The sequence below is a fragment of the Tachyglossus aculeatus genome, chromosome 10 (assembly GCF_015852505.1).
Source record: "Tachyglossus aculeatus isolate mTacAcu1 chromosome 10, mTacAcu1.pri, whole genome shotgun sequence".
Taxonomy (NCBI): Eukaryota; Metazoa; Chordata; class Mammalia; order Monotremata; family Tachyglossidae; genus Tachyglossus; species Tachyglossus aculeatus.
Window position 1 is genome coordinate 51,876,842 of NC_052075.1, and position 13,727 is coordinate 51,890,568.

Sequence of the window (13,727 nt, forward strand, 5' to 3'; positions counted from 1 at the left end):
CCCTGTCCCCTGGAGCCAGATGAAGCCTTCAGGCCTAGGCCCCCTGAGCCTAGCCCCCCAGGAGCCCATGGGGATGCTCCCCGTGAAGGTCGAGGAGGATGCTCTCTGGGGCCGGGGCCTCACGCCCGGTCCTGAGACCGCCCGCCAATGCTTCCGGGGCTTCCCCTACCAGGAGGCGGCCGGGCCCCGGGAGACCCTCTGCTGCCTCCGGGAGCTGTGCCGTCGGTGGCTGAGGCCCGAGCGGAGAACCAAGGAGCAGATCCTGGAGCTTCTGGTGCTGGAGCAGTTCCTCACCGTCCTGCCCCGGGAGATCCAGGCCTGGGTGCGGGAGTGGAGGCCGGAGAGCGGCGAGGAGGCCGTCACCCTGGTGGAGGGCCTGCAGAGGGAACCCGGGGTGCCGAGCCAGTGGGTGAGGAAAACGGGGACTTGAACGGGGAGAGGAGGGAGACAAGAGGGAAAGGGGAAGAGGAGGAAACGATAGGAGCAGGATGGGGTCTGACCAGAGGAAAAGGGACGAGGGCTGGATCGCCTGGGGAGATGGAAATGAGGGAAAAGGGAAGGAGAAGGACAGTCTTGAGAAGGGGAGGAGGGAGGGAGAAATGAGGCAAAGAAGGTGGAAATGGAGGGGGCCGGAGAGGACTCTTGAAGACGATGGGTTCGGCTCCCTTTAAGCACAAGGATTCTAGTTGGCGCGGACGCTGCCTCCCCGGGGGCTGGGCTGACAAGGGCTTGGGTTTCCCACAGGTCGCCTCAGAGAGGATGGAGGCCCTCACTCTGCCCGTGGATTTGAGGCCCAGGGGGCCATCCCAGGAGGAGGGGGCTCGGGGCCTGGTACCCCAACCGGAGCGGAGCCCCATCGTGCAGGAGGAGCGACGAGCGGCTCTGCAGGACAGTGGTCAGTCAATGTGCGCTACTGCACCCCCCACCCCCAGAGAGCAGGGCAGGGGTTCGGGGCCCAGTCTGGAAAATAGATCTGCAGCAGGCAGACGATGGACACCCCGATCATGTGGCTAACAGGAGGATAATAATAATAATGATATTTATTAAGCGCTTACTATGTGTAAAGCACTGTTCTAAGCGCTGGGGAGGTTACAGGGTGATCAGGTTGTTCCACAGGGGGCTCACAGTCTTAATCTCCATTTTACAGATGAGGTAACTGAGGCACAGAGAAGTGAAGTGACTTGCCCAAAGTCACAAACAATTGGCGGAGTTGGGATTTCTAGACTGTGAGCCCACTGTTGGGTAGGGACTGTCTCTACGTGTTGCCAACTTGTACTTACCAAGCGCTTAGTACAGTGCTCTGCACACAGTAAGCGCTCAATAAATATGATTGATGATTGATTGATTTGAACCCGTGACCTCTGATTCCAAAGCCCGGGCTCTTTCCACTGAGCCACACTGCTTCTCAGTGTGAGATGTGAGATTAAGGAGCTGATTGGGTCCTGGGTTGCGCGGGGAAATCACATTTTAGGCGGGGTGAGGAGCAGAGAGGAATTGGAGACGGGAGAGAGAGGACCACGGGTCGAGCACTCCTAGAAGTCAGTTGGGGATGGGGTGCAGGGGGTAGACTGGGGGAGACTGGGAGGGGGAAGCGAGGAAGAGGGGCCATTTGTCTTGAGCTCAGGAGGCCAGACTAGCATGGGTTTGATCTGCAGGTAAGAGGGGAGCGTTGGAGGGCTGGGAGAAGCAGGGAGGTTTAATGGTAGACTGGGAAGGGGGTGGCAAGGGAGACTGGGGTTGGGTAGGGGCCCGAACACAGGGTGAACGGAACACCTGGAATCCTGGAATCGGGAAGCTCCATCCCCCAGCCCAGCCCCATCAGGAATGGATGACTGCCTCTTTTTCAAAAGGTTTTCGAGGAGGGAGAGCCCACAGTGTCCTCAGTCAACCCTCCCAGTGCCTCAGTCCCTCCTCAGTTTGGAGGGCCTCGTCTCCTTTGCAGCAATAAGAGAGTTCTGGCTCTCGCCCAGAATCTTGAGGACAAGGCACACACCCAGCCAGCAGGGTCTCCAAGGGATTCGGTGATGGGAGTCCCCCCGGCCCCTTCCTCTAGCCCCGGGGAGGATGGATGGGGGAGCGGCCAGGCCGACCCAAGCTCCCTCTTGGCTCTGTTCTCTCCAGCACAGCCTATTTCCCAAGTTCCCGCCCTTTCCAAGGAAGAGTGTGATGGAGACCGGGGGGCGGCAGTCACGGCTGGGTCCCAGGTAAGTGCTCGTTTCCCCACCCCGGCCCGGTCCAGAACGCGCATCCCATTTTCCCCTCGTTTATGGAAGATTCCCCCGCCCCCTGGGACTTTTCCAGCCAGTAAATCCCCTGCAGCGGGAAGATATCTCTCGAGTCAATGAGTCCAGCCTCCTGTCTCCTGGAAACTCAGTCCCTGCTAAGCCTTCTCTTGGCATAGTTTCACAGGGTTGAAGGTTCCCCAGCCTTCCCACGCCTCCTTTAATCCCCTTGACAGGATCACTAGGGGAAGAACTCTTTGCTGGGATTCAAGCCAGTTTCCTCTAGTTCTCTCCGCTGGCCCGGGAGAACCTGGTCAGTGCCCTCACGGAATCCCATCGGAAACCCGAAGACAGTCCTTCTGGTCTCCCTCCTGCCCTCCTGGGGCTTTCTCTTCGCTCTGCTAAACAACCCAGAATTCATTCATTCATTCATTCAATCATATTTATTGAGCACTTACTGTGTGCAGAGCACTGTACTAAGTGCTTGGGAAGTACAAGTCGGTAACATATAGAGACGGTCCCTACCCAACAAGGGGCTCACAGTCTGGCTCACAGCCCCCGGCCCACATCCTCACCCGGTCCTGGGATGCCCTCCCTCTACCCATCCGCCAAGCTAGCTCTCTTCCTCCCTTCAAGGCCCTACTGAGAGCTCACCTCCTCCAGGAGGCCTTCCCAGACTGAGCCCCTTCCTTCCTCTCCCCCTCATCCCCCCTCCATCCCCCGCATCATACCTCCTTCCCTTCCCCATAGCACCTGTATATATGTATATATGTTTGTACATATTTATTACACTATTTGTTTGTTTATTTTACTTGTACCTATCTATCCTATTTATTTTATTTTGGTAGTATGTTTGGGTTTGTTCTCTGTCTCCCCCTTCTAGACTGTGAGCCCACTCTTGGGTAGGAACTGTCTCTATATGTTGCCAGCTTGTACTTCCCAAGCGCTTAGTCCAGTGCTCTGCACACAGTAAGCGCTCAATAAATGCGATTGATTGATTGATTGATTGATTGGAGGGGGGAGACAGACAACAAAACAAAACATTCCTGTTTTCACCCCTCATTCAGGCTGTTTGTCCTTCTCTGGCCCCTCGCCAGTTTCTTCTCCTTCTTTCTAAAACAGAGTGAATTACCGACATGCTTCCCCAGGAAGGATCGGGACAGTGCTCAGTTTAGGGGGAAAGATTACTTCCTTGCCCTTCGTATATCGTTCTCCTAATTACTCCACCCAGAATTACATTGGGTCCCATAGGAACAGCCGGGTAGTGTTGGGGTATAATGGATTAGTTTATGCCCTCCACTCGTCCTTCGCCCCCTCTGCGCCTGGCTGCACATGCTCCTTCAATCCCCGGGGCCATTACTGTCAGATTCAACAGGGTTGATTCATTGCTAATGGGTTGCCAGGAGCGTAGCCTAGTGGAAAGAGCCCAGGCCTGCGAGTTGGGAGACCTGGGTTCTAATCCTGGCCCCATTACTTGCCCCACTTTGTGACTTTGGGCAATCAGTCGATCAATGATATTTATTTAGTGCTTACTACGGGCAGAACACTGCACTGAACGCTTGGGAGAGTACAGTGAGAAGCAGCGTGGCTCAGTGGAAAGAGCACAGGCTTTGGAGCCAGAGACCATGAGTTCAAATCCCGGCTCTGCCAACTGTCAGCTGTGTGACTTTGGGCAAGTCACTTAACTTCTCTGTGCCTCAGTTACCTCATCTGCATTCATTCATTCAATCGTATTTTTTTATTGAACACTTACTGTGTGCAGAGCACTGTACTAGGAATGAATGAATGAATCTGTAAAATGGGGATTAAAACTGTGATCCCTGTGTGGGACAACCAGATCACCTTGTAACCTCCCCAGTGCTTAGAACAGTGCTTTGCACATAGTAAGCGCTTAACAAATATCATCATCATCATCATTATTATTATTATTATTATTACAGTACAGTCACTTCTCTGTGCTGAGTTTCCTCATCTGTAAAATGGGGATTCAGCACCCCTTCTCCCTCCCCCTGAGGCGGTAAGTCCCCTGTGGTACAAGGACTGTGTCCAGTCTTCATGTATTTTATCGACCCCAAAGCTTAATACAGCGCTTGACATATAGTAAGCACGTAACAAATACCATTATCATTGTTATTATTATTCTGCTGAGCGCTATACTATATGCTTGGGGAACAATCGAACAGGATGTGGTCCCTGCCCTCAGGGGGCTTCCGTTATAGTGGGAGATACCAGCGGGCATAAAATGAACGGCAGTGTCACTGCCAAGAATGAGAAAACAGACCTAAAAACGGGGCAGGCGGAAATGAATAAACCCCGTACTGTTACGTTTGCCCGTGAGCCCATTGTTGGGTAGGGACCGTCTCTATCTGTTGCCAACTTGTCCTTCCCAAGCGCTTAGTACAGTGCTCTGCACACAGTAAGCGCTCAATAAATACGATTGAATGAATGAATGAATGAATTTGCCAGTTCTCCCCTGTCAGCTTCCCCTGGCCTGGCCTCATCCCCTCAAATTCCTACAAATCCAATTTTTCCTCAAGTCTTTGAGACAGCAGAAAGAGCATGGGACGAAGGGTCAGTAGATCTGGGTTCTAATCATCATCATCATCATCAATCGTATTTATTGAGCGCTTACTATGTGCAGAGCACTGTACTAAGCGCTTGGGAAGTACAAATTGGCAACATATAGAGACAGTCCCTACCCAACAGTGGGCTCACAGTCTAAAAGACTAATCCTTCCAGTGACAGATGGAGTGACCTGGGGCACATCACTCGGACCCCCATTTCCTCTTCTCTAAAATGGGGACAAGATGGACTCTCTCCCTGGAAAACCGAGCACTAGAGGGGCAGGAACTGGTCTGATCCGATGATCCTGTGTCTGTCCCAGCACTTAACCCAGTGCTTGGCACAGGACAAAGACTATAAGTTCCTTATCTCTGGACTGTAAGCTTGTTGTGGGCAGTCAGTGTGTGTATTGTTATATGGTACTCTCCCAAAGGCTTGGGACACAGTGCGCGCTCAATATGTACGATTGAATGAATGAACAAAGACCTTAATTATTATCAGTAAGCGGGCATATCAGCCACTTCCAGGGCTAATCTCGCCGGGCCTCAGTTGGTCCACTCGATCCGGGAGTACCTCAGCGCCGTGCTTTTCACAGTGCCGGATCTCGTCCAATTTTCTGTTGTTTTTGTTCTTAGATAAACGGTGGTGTTTATGCTGGCCGGGTGCCAAGTCCGCTTCTCCTGTTCGGCAGTCCGCCCATAGTTAAGGGGGCAGGGACTCAAATTTTAGCATTTGAATGTTGGGGGGACGTGAGGGGTCCCCTCCTTTGTTAAACTGGCAGGAGCTGCGTCTCCCCTTACTCCCCTTACTCAACTTCCGTCTGCTTGCTATCTGTCCTTACGTACATATCTGTAATTGAGTTATTTATTTATATTAATGTCTGTCTCCTCTTCTAGACTGTGAGCTCATTGAAGGCAGGGAATCTGTTTATTGTTATAGCCCACTCTCTCAAGCGCTTAGTACAATGCTTTGCACACAATAAGCTCTCAATAAATATGATTAATGGAATGAATGTCCTCCAGGCTGGGTCTTTCTCCCCAAACTGAGTCTCCCCATGTTTGTTTCTCTGTCATTTGTTTTATTAATCAATCAATGGTATTTGAGGGCTTACTATGTGCAGCACACTGTACTACTACTACTAATAATAACAATGGCATTTGTTAAGCGCTTACTATGTGCAAAGCACTGTTCTAAGCGCTGGGGGGGGGATACAAGGTAATTAGATTGTCCCACATGGGGCTCACAGTCTTAATCCCCATTTTACAGATGAGGTAAGTAAGGCACAGAGAAGTGAAGTGACTTGCCCAAAGTCACACAGCTGACAAGTGGCGGAGCCGGGATTAGAACCCATAACCTCTGACGCCCAAGCCCGGGCTCTTTCCACTGAGCCACACTAAGCACCTGGGAGCTTACATCTTTTGTTTTTTTGGAGTGGCATTTGTTAGGTGCTTACTGTGTACCAGGCAGCGTACTAAGCGCTGGACTAGACACAAGCTAATCAGGTTGGACAGATTCCCTGTCCCACGTGGGGCTCACAGTCTCAATCCCCATTTTACAGATGAGGGAACTGAGGCCCAGAGAAGTGAAGTGACGTGCCCAAGGTCACACAGCAGACACGTGGTGGAGCCAGGAGGAGAACCCAGGTCCTTCGGACTCCCAGCCCCGGGCTCTATCCATAGGTCACGCTGCTTGCGTTTCTACTGTGTTTGTCTCTTTCCGTGTCCATTCTCCACCTCTCTCCATTTTCCTGGTCGCTCCACAGGGGCTTCTCCTTCCTCTGTTCCCTCCCACCCCTCCATCATCATCATCATCATCAATCATATTTATTGAGCGCTTACTGTGTGCAGAGCACTGTACTAAGCACTTGGGAAGTCCAAATTGGCAACATAGAGAGACAGTCCCTACCCAACAGTGGGCTCACAGTCTAAAAGGGGGACACAGACTACAAAACCAAACATACTAACAAAGTAAAATAAATAGAATAGATATGTACAAGTAAAATAAATAAATAAATAGAGTAATAAATATGTGCAAACATATATACATATATACAGGTGCTGTGGGGAAGGGAAGGAGGTAAGATGGGGGAAGGAGCGCAGGGCTTACCTCCCAGTGGACCCTCAGGGCCGTCTGTTGAGTATCTGATGCATCAGCCATCATTTTAGGGCCTCCCCAATCCTTCTCCTGAGGGTGACAGAGCCGGGGCGGGGACGGGGTTGGGGTCTTGTGTAATTTCAGGGGCCGGTCGCCTTCCAGGATGGGCCGGAAGAGGAGCTGCGGCAACGGGATGGACAGAAGCCGGGGGCCTGCGGAGATCCGTCCGTCCAGGAGGAGGGATGTGTGAGGGCTCCCTGGGGTGAGGACTGACTTCTCCCGGGACCGGCGAGCCTGTCTTCCTTCTGGCCCCAGCCCAGGGAGGGGGTGGCATTCATGCATTTATTCAGTCGTAGTTATTGAGCGCTTACTGTGGGCAGAGCACTGTACTATGCACTTGGAAAGTACAATACGAAAATAAACAGACACATGCCCTGCCCACAAGGAGCTTATGGTCTAGAGGGCATTGAACCTCCATCAGCCGCCCGCTTCCCTTTCTTGGGGTGGCGTAGTATTTGTATTTACCTCGTCAGCCGGAGGGAGAGAGTGTCACCCCAGGGCTTGGGATGGGCCGGCGGGAACCAGAAGTAGCGGAAGAATCCGGTGGCTCTTTCGCCTCGGCGGGGTAGAGCGGGAGTCGTGAGAGGCCGGGGCTCACCACATCTGGGACCGCCGGGGTCTCTGGGCCCGAGAACTGAATCGGTCATGAGCCCTTGTGGCATTCCGGGGTCCAGACGCAGTTCCGGACCCCAACGAAATGTCTGGTGGTGGTGGGTTGGAAGCTGTGCTGGAGGAGGATGGGTCGCCTGTCCCTCCCCTGCCAACGCCTCCAGCAGCCAGCCTGACCCCTTCTGCGCTCTCCCAGAGGGCAGGTTCGGCGATGTGGCTGGCCTTTTGGTAAAAGTGGGGGGAATCAACACCCCTAAATTCCAGACCTTCCCGCCTATTACCATGCCGACGGACTGTTGAGGCTAGATCCAGGGTGAGGTGCGCTTAGGGTGGGATGGCAGGGGTGGAAGATGGGGTCTTAAAGCTGGTCCAGGAGGGCTCTAACCCAAATCCCCTTTGTGTGTGTCTTTTGTGTTGGGGGCGACGGGCCTTTGGGTTTTTGGAAAGGCAGGGTAGTTCCAAGGGTTCTCTGGGTTGGGGCAGGGGCAGGTCTTGGGGCTTCCAGGAGGGCACCGGATCCGGGCGGGTGTTTGTGTGTGTGTGTCTGTGTGTCTCCGCCTAGGACGTAAGGTGGGCAAGATCCAGCTTGGCTGGAGAAGCAGCGTGGCTCAGTGGAAAGAGCCCGGGCTTTGGAGTCAGAGGTCATGGGTTCAAATTCAGGCTCTACCAATTGTCAGCTGTGTGACTTTGGGCGAGTCACTTAGCTTCTCTGTGCCTCAGTTACCTCAACTGTAAAATGGGGGTTAATACTGTGAGCCTCCTGTGGGACAACCTGATCACCTCGTAACCTCCCCAGCGCTTAGAACAGTGCTTTGCACTTAGTAAGCGCTTAATAAATGCCATCATTATTATTATTATTCAGCCCGAGAGGGGTTCTTACCCAGCCCCCGGCCCTGGAAGACTCCGCACGATCGTCCCCCCCCCTGCCAGACTTGGAACGTTTCTCCCTTTGACCTTGAGTCTCACTTTGAGCAGGCCTCTAGGGTGGCTCTGGGATGCCAAACCACCCACACAGGCCCGGGTCCACGGAGGCACCAAATGGCAGCAGCCGTTTTCAGGACAGTTTTAATCTCCCGCCTTCCCGTCGTCTCCCCTGCCACTCTCTTCCCGCACCTCGTGAGTGGCGGTGCCTCCCCCAGCCACAAATGTGTCATTTGTTTCTCCCCAGCAGGACCCCCATCCGACGCTGCCCCCAAACTCGGAGCTGGGGATGGACCGTGGGCTTCAGGGCTCCGGCACTGGGAGCAGAGGGACGCTACCCAAGTGATGCTCACAGGTGAGGAGTCTCTCAGGACCAGGGGTGGCCGGAACCTTTGGAGGTCACTGGATCCAGTCCCTGGTCGTATTTGTCATGTTTATTGAGTGCTTACTGTGTGCAGAGCACTGTAGGAGAAGCAGTGTGTCTCAGTGGAAAGAGCACAGGCTTTGGAGTCAGGGGTCGTGGGTTCAAATCCCAGCTCCGCCAATTGTCAGCTGTGTGACTTTGGGCAAGTCACTTAATCAATCAATTAATCAATCGTATTTATTGAGCGCTTACTGTGTGTAGAGCACTGTACTAAGCGCTTGGGAAGTACAAGTTGGCAACACAGAGAGACAGTCCCTACCCAACAGTGGGCTCACAGTCTAAAAGGGGGAGACAGAGAACTTCTCTGGGCCTCAGTGACCTCATCTGTAAAATGGGGATTAAGACTGTGAGCCCCCCATGGGACAACCTCATCACCTTGTAACCTCCCCAGCGCTTAGAACAGTGCTTCATCAATAAATACGATTGATGATGATGATGATGATGATGATGCTTTGCACATGGTAAGCGCTTAAATGCCATCATTATTATTATTATCATTATTATTATTACTAAGCACTTGGGAGAGTACATGAGTACAATAAATAGATGTTCCCTGCCCACACCGAGAGGTGGTTATCTCTCCTGCTTTGAACAGGCTCCCGGGAAGAGGTCCTCCTTTGTATCCCGCTAAATCTCCCCGCACCAAACCCCGGCCCATATCGCCACCACCTCCGCTTCTTTGGATTAACAAAAAAAAATTCCTAATTAGTGTAGTTCTTGGTAAGTTGGTTCAATTCTTTGGGCCTCAGTTACCTCATCTGTAAAATAGGGATAAGCTTGTGAGCCCCATGTGGGACAGGGACTATGTCCAACTTGATTCGCTTGTATCTACCTCAGCGCTTAGAACAGTGCTTGCCACATAATAAGCGCTTAACAAGTACCATCGTTATTATTGGTAGCTTCAGTTGGATCCTCTGTTCCTCCCGGCAGGAGACCCGAGCGAGAGCGAACCGAAGCCCGCCGGAGGCCCCGAGAAGGCCGAGCGGCACAGCGCGTTTTCGGGGGGCGCCCCGGGCCCCGACCGCAGGACCCCCTGCAAGGAGGAGCCCAGGAGGGTCTTGGGGAGGAGAGCCGAGCTCCCCGTCCCGCGCTTCGTCGGCTTCCCCCTGGCCCCGCACGCCCCGCCGGGCAAACCCCACGCCTGCCCCGAGTGCGGGAAGGGCTTCCTCAAGCCGGCCCACTTCAGCCGGCACCTGCGGAGCCACACGGGCGAGAAGCCCTACCAGTGCGCCGAGTGCGGGAAGAGCTTCGGCCGGAACGAGCACCTGATCCGCCATCAGCGGACCCACCTCGGGGAGCGGCCCTTCAAGTTGCCCAAGTGCCGGAAGAGCTTCCTGTGGGCCGCCGCCCACCCCCTGAGGCACCAGACCCGGGAGAAGCCCTACGAGTGCTGCCAGTGTGGGAAAAGTTTCTACTGGCGCGAGCACCTGATCCGCCACCAGAAGACCCACACGGGCGAGAGACCCTACGGCTGCCGGGAGTGCGGGAAGAGCTTCGGCCGGCGGGAGCACCTCATCAGGCACCAGAGGACCCACGCCGGGGAGAAACTCTTCCCCCGCCGCCCCCTCTGGGAGAGCTACCGGCAGGGGATGGAGCTGGCCGTCCACCCGAGAGGCCTCCTGGCAGCCGGGCCCCACGGGACTGGCACCTGTGGGAAAAGCTTCGTCCAGGGGACCCCCATGGGAGAGGGGGTCTGACCCGGCGCCCTCCGTCTCCCTCCTCTCCTGCGGACGTGTTCCTCCTCTTTGGCTTTTCCCCCGACTCCTGACCTTAACTGCTGGGGGGGAGGAAGGAGCGAAAGCCACGGGGCGGCGTTACCCCAGGGGGACTCGAGCGCTTTTGGAGGTGTGAGTTGGCTTGTCTCCGTGGGTTCGGAGTCCTTTAGTAGGGGGAGGCCTCCAAGAGATCGGGTTCCCCCGAAAGCCCTGCCCTTTCCCCGGGGTGCGGCCCGGTTCTGGGCCTTTCTCGGGGCGCAGCGGGCCGCTCCGAGGGCTGAGGGCCGGCCCCGTCTTGGACCGAACGGTGCCTGGTAAACTCCCAGTCCTTCTGCCCCATCCCTGTGAAGCCACCAGGGATTTGATTTGTCTTCCTGGGGATGATCTGTCGGAACTAGGAGTGCATGACTGCTCCACCCCGAGAGCCAGGGCTCTGTGACTATTTCCCCCTACAGAGACTCCACGGAGGAAAGTTTTGCCTCGGGGGCTGAGCAAGGCCCCACTCCCCTCTCTGGGTTACAAGGACGAATGTGATGGGTCTGATGGGGTGGTTTTTGGTGCTCCTGGGACTGCTGTCCCTCCCGCTGTACCCCAAAGTGGCCTTTCCCAACCGCCCTCTCTGGAGTGAGGCCTCCAGGAAAGGGAGCTGGAATCGTTGGCTTGCCATTTACCTCCCTCCCCCCTCAACAACGGTCAGTTCAACCAGGGTTGACTTGGACCGGTTGGGCCCAGGGCGACTTTTGGCGACCAGCACCAGCGCTCTGAGTCAGCCCAGATGACTTGGGCTCCGGTCTCTCGTTCCCCTGGAGGTCCAGGTGTGTCTGTGGAAGAACCACCCGAAACCTCCGATGGGCCCCCATATCAGTGTGCCCTCAGATGCCCGGGTCATCCTCAGACACGACTCCCCAAGGAGTTACCCCCGAGCTCGCCCGCGAGGCTCCCATACGATGGTCCTTCTCCACACCCGGAGGGTGGGCGAGGGGCACCAGGGTACCCAGCCCTCCTCCCGCCAGCTCTTCACTGGGAAACATAAGCCCAGCGAGACCCTCCCCTTCCCCAGACTCCCTGTTTTCTCTTCCACCTCAATCGCTCCCCAACTACCTCCCTAAGATGCATGTACGCTCTACAGGTTGACAAAAAAAAAGCTGATTTTTTTTTTTCTAACCGAGTAGCTCTGGCCAGATTCTTTCATGAGCATCGGGGAACTGGGAGGGAGGGGCGGCTCCCATAAACACCTGTCAAGCCTCGGGGTTGGGAGATGCGGGAGACCCGGTGAACCAGCCGAGTCTGCGGAAAAACCAAAAGGGAGTTGAAGGGAAAACGGCAGAGCCCATACATGTGACGCTTCGTTGGATTCAAAGTTTGATTTCGCCAGTGTATTTCTGAACAGCCCTGATCAATCAGTCATTGTAATTATTGAGTGCTTATTCGCTCTGCCAATTGTCAGCTGTGTGACTTTGGGCAAATCACTTAACTTCTCTGGGCTTCAGTTACCTCATCTGTAAAATGGAGATTAAGACTGTGAGCCCCCCATGGGACAACCTGATCACCTTGTAACCTCCCCAGCGCTTAGAACGGTGCTTTGCACATAGTAAGCGCTTAATAAATGCTATCACTATTATTAATAGTAGTAGTAAGTGCTTAATAAATGCCATCATTATTATTATTACTAGACGCTTGGGAGAGTACTGCCACTTTTCAGCTGTGTGACTTTGGGCAAGTCACTTAACTTTTCTGGGCCTCAGTTCCCTCATCTGTAAAATGGGGATGAAGACTGTGAACCCCACGTGGGACAACCTGATTACCTTGTATCGACCCCAGTGCTTGGAACAGTGCTTGGCACATAGTAAGTGCTTAATACCAACATTATTGTAATTATTACACTATAACAAGAGTTGATAAGTGATTTGCCCCAGGTCACACAGCAGACAAGGAGCAGAGCCAGGATTAGAACCCAGGTGCTCTCACTCCCAGGCCTTGACTTTTCCACTAGGCCTCGCTACTTCCCTAGTCAAGAGGGAGGGAGGGAGGGACGCACTCTTATACCGAGGCAGAAAAACCAAAGGTTACCCAGGAGGTCAGTAGCAGACCTGGAACTAGAACCCGGCTCTCAATCCCAGACCCGTGTGCTCTCCGCTAAGCCACACTGCCTCCTGGAGCGATTATTCTGAGCACATGGGACTGCTTTTCATTCATTAATTCATTCAATCGTATTTATTGAGCGCTTACTGTGTGCAGAACACCGGACTAAGCGCTTCAGAAGTACAAGTTGGCAACATATAAAGATAGTCCCTACCCAACAACGGGCTCACAGTCTAGAAGGGGGAGACAGACAACAAAAGAAAACATGTGGACAGGTGTCAGGTAATCAGAATAAATCCAAATAAAGCTAGATGCACATTATTAACAAAATAAATAGTATAGTAAATATGTACAAGTAAAATAGAGTAATAAATCTGTACAAACATATATACGGGTGCTGTGGGGAGGGGAAGGAGGTAGGGTGGGGGGGAGGGGGGAGAGAAAAAAGGGGGCTCAGTCTGGGAAGGGCACCTGGAGGAGGTGAAGCTCAAGAGTTGTGAAAAAAGGTTGGTACAGGGGTAGGGCATACCCACATAATGATGATGCTAAATAAAGAAAAGATGGTATTTGTTAAGTGCTTACTATATATCCAGCACTGCTCTAAGCTCTGGAGTAGATACCAGCTAATCAGGTTGTCCCACATGGGGCTCCCAGATTTAATCCCCATTTTACAGATGAGGTAAGTGAGGCACAGAGAAGTGAAGTGACTTGCCCTAGGTCACACAGCAGACAAATGGCGGAGCTGGGATTAGAACCCAGGTCCATACTCTACCCACTAGGCCATGCTGCTTCACGAAGAACGGCACAAGCAGCATCTTGGGGTTGGACGTAGGGCGTGGGACACAGCGGGCAGACAGGCTTAGCTGGAGAAGAAAGCTTTCCACCCTTGGACTTTGAGTGATTTGAGCTTCTTATGTCTCGCTGCCTCCGATACAAGGGTTTTTTGTACGCCAGACTCGGCCGGCTTATCGGCGCTGAGAGGTCTGGGGTTACTCGGTCACTGGAACCAGCTGGACTTGAATGTGGTTTGCGGGAGGC

The 13,727-nt window shown here is 53.7% G+C and overlaps 2 protein-coding genes across 3 annotated transcripts in view; both read left to right on the top strand.

Moving 5' to 3' along the window:
- LOC119933280 (zinc finger protein 500-like) lies at positions 1 to 12,033 on the top strand. 2 transcript variants are annotated; one of them, XM_038752718.1, is made up of 6 exons: positions 1 to 409; positions 745 to 895; positions 2,122 to 2,204; positions 7,023 to 7,140; positions 8,716 to 8,823; positions 9,823 to 12,033. In XM_038752718.1, the coding sequence occupies exons 1-6, from the start codon at positions 20 to 22 to the stop codon at positions 10,587 to 10,589; spliced, it is 1,617 nt and encodes a 538-aa protein (XP_038608646.1). In that variant the 5' UTR covers positions 1 to 19; the 3' UTR covers positions 10,590 to 12,033. The 2 variants fall into 2 exon arrangements, with proteins under 2 accessions (XP_038608646.1, XP_038608647.1); XM_038752719.1 differs by having other exon boundaries at positions 8,719 to 8,823.
- Positions 11,345 to 13,727, top strand: part of LOC119933295 (epididymal sperm-binding protein 1-like) — an 18,911-nt gene continuing 16,528 nt past the window's right edge. Inside the window, exon 1 of the mRNA XM_038752742.1 lies at positions 11,345 to 11,422. Coding sequence (XP_038608670.1) covers positions 11,383 to 11,422 — 40 coding nt within the window. The 5' untranslated portion in view covers positions 11,345 to 11,382. The remainder of the gene's footprint in view (positions 11,423 to 13,727) is intronic.

What these genes read in the sequence shown, in the direction of transcription:
- LOC119933280 (XM_038752718.1), top strand. Translation starts at nt 20, where the DNA reads ATGAAGCCTTCAGGCCTAGGCCCCCTGAGCCTAGCCCCCCAGGAGCCC. An exon ending in CCGGGGTGCCGAGCCAGTGG is followed by an intron (nt 410 to 744) that starts GTGAGGAAAACG and finishes GGTTTCCCACAG; the next exon opens with GTCGCCTCAGAGAGGATGGA. An exon ending in ATGTGTGAGGGCTCCCTGGG is followed by an intron (nt 7,141 to 8,715) that starts GTGAGGACTGAC and finishes GTTTCTCCCCAG; the next exon opens with CAGGACCCCCATCCGACGCT.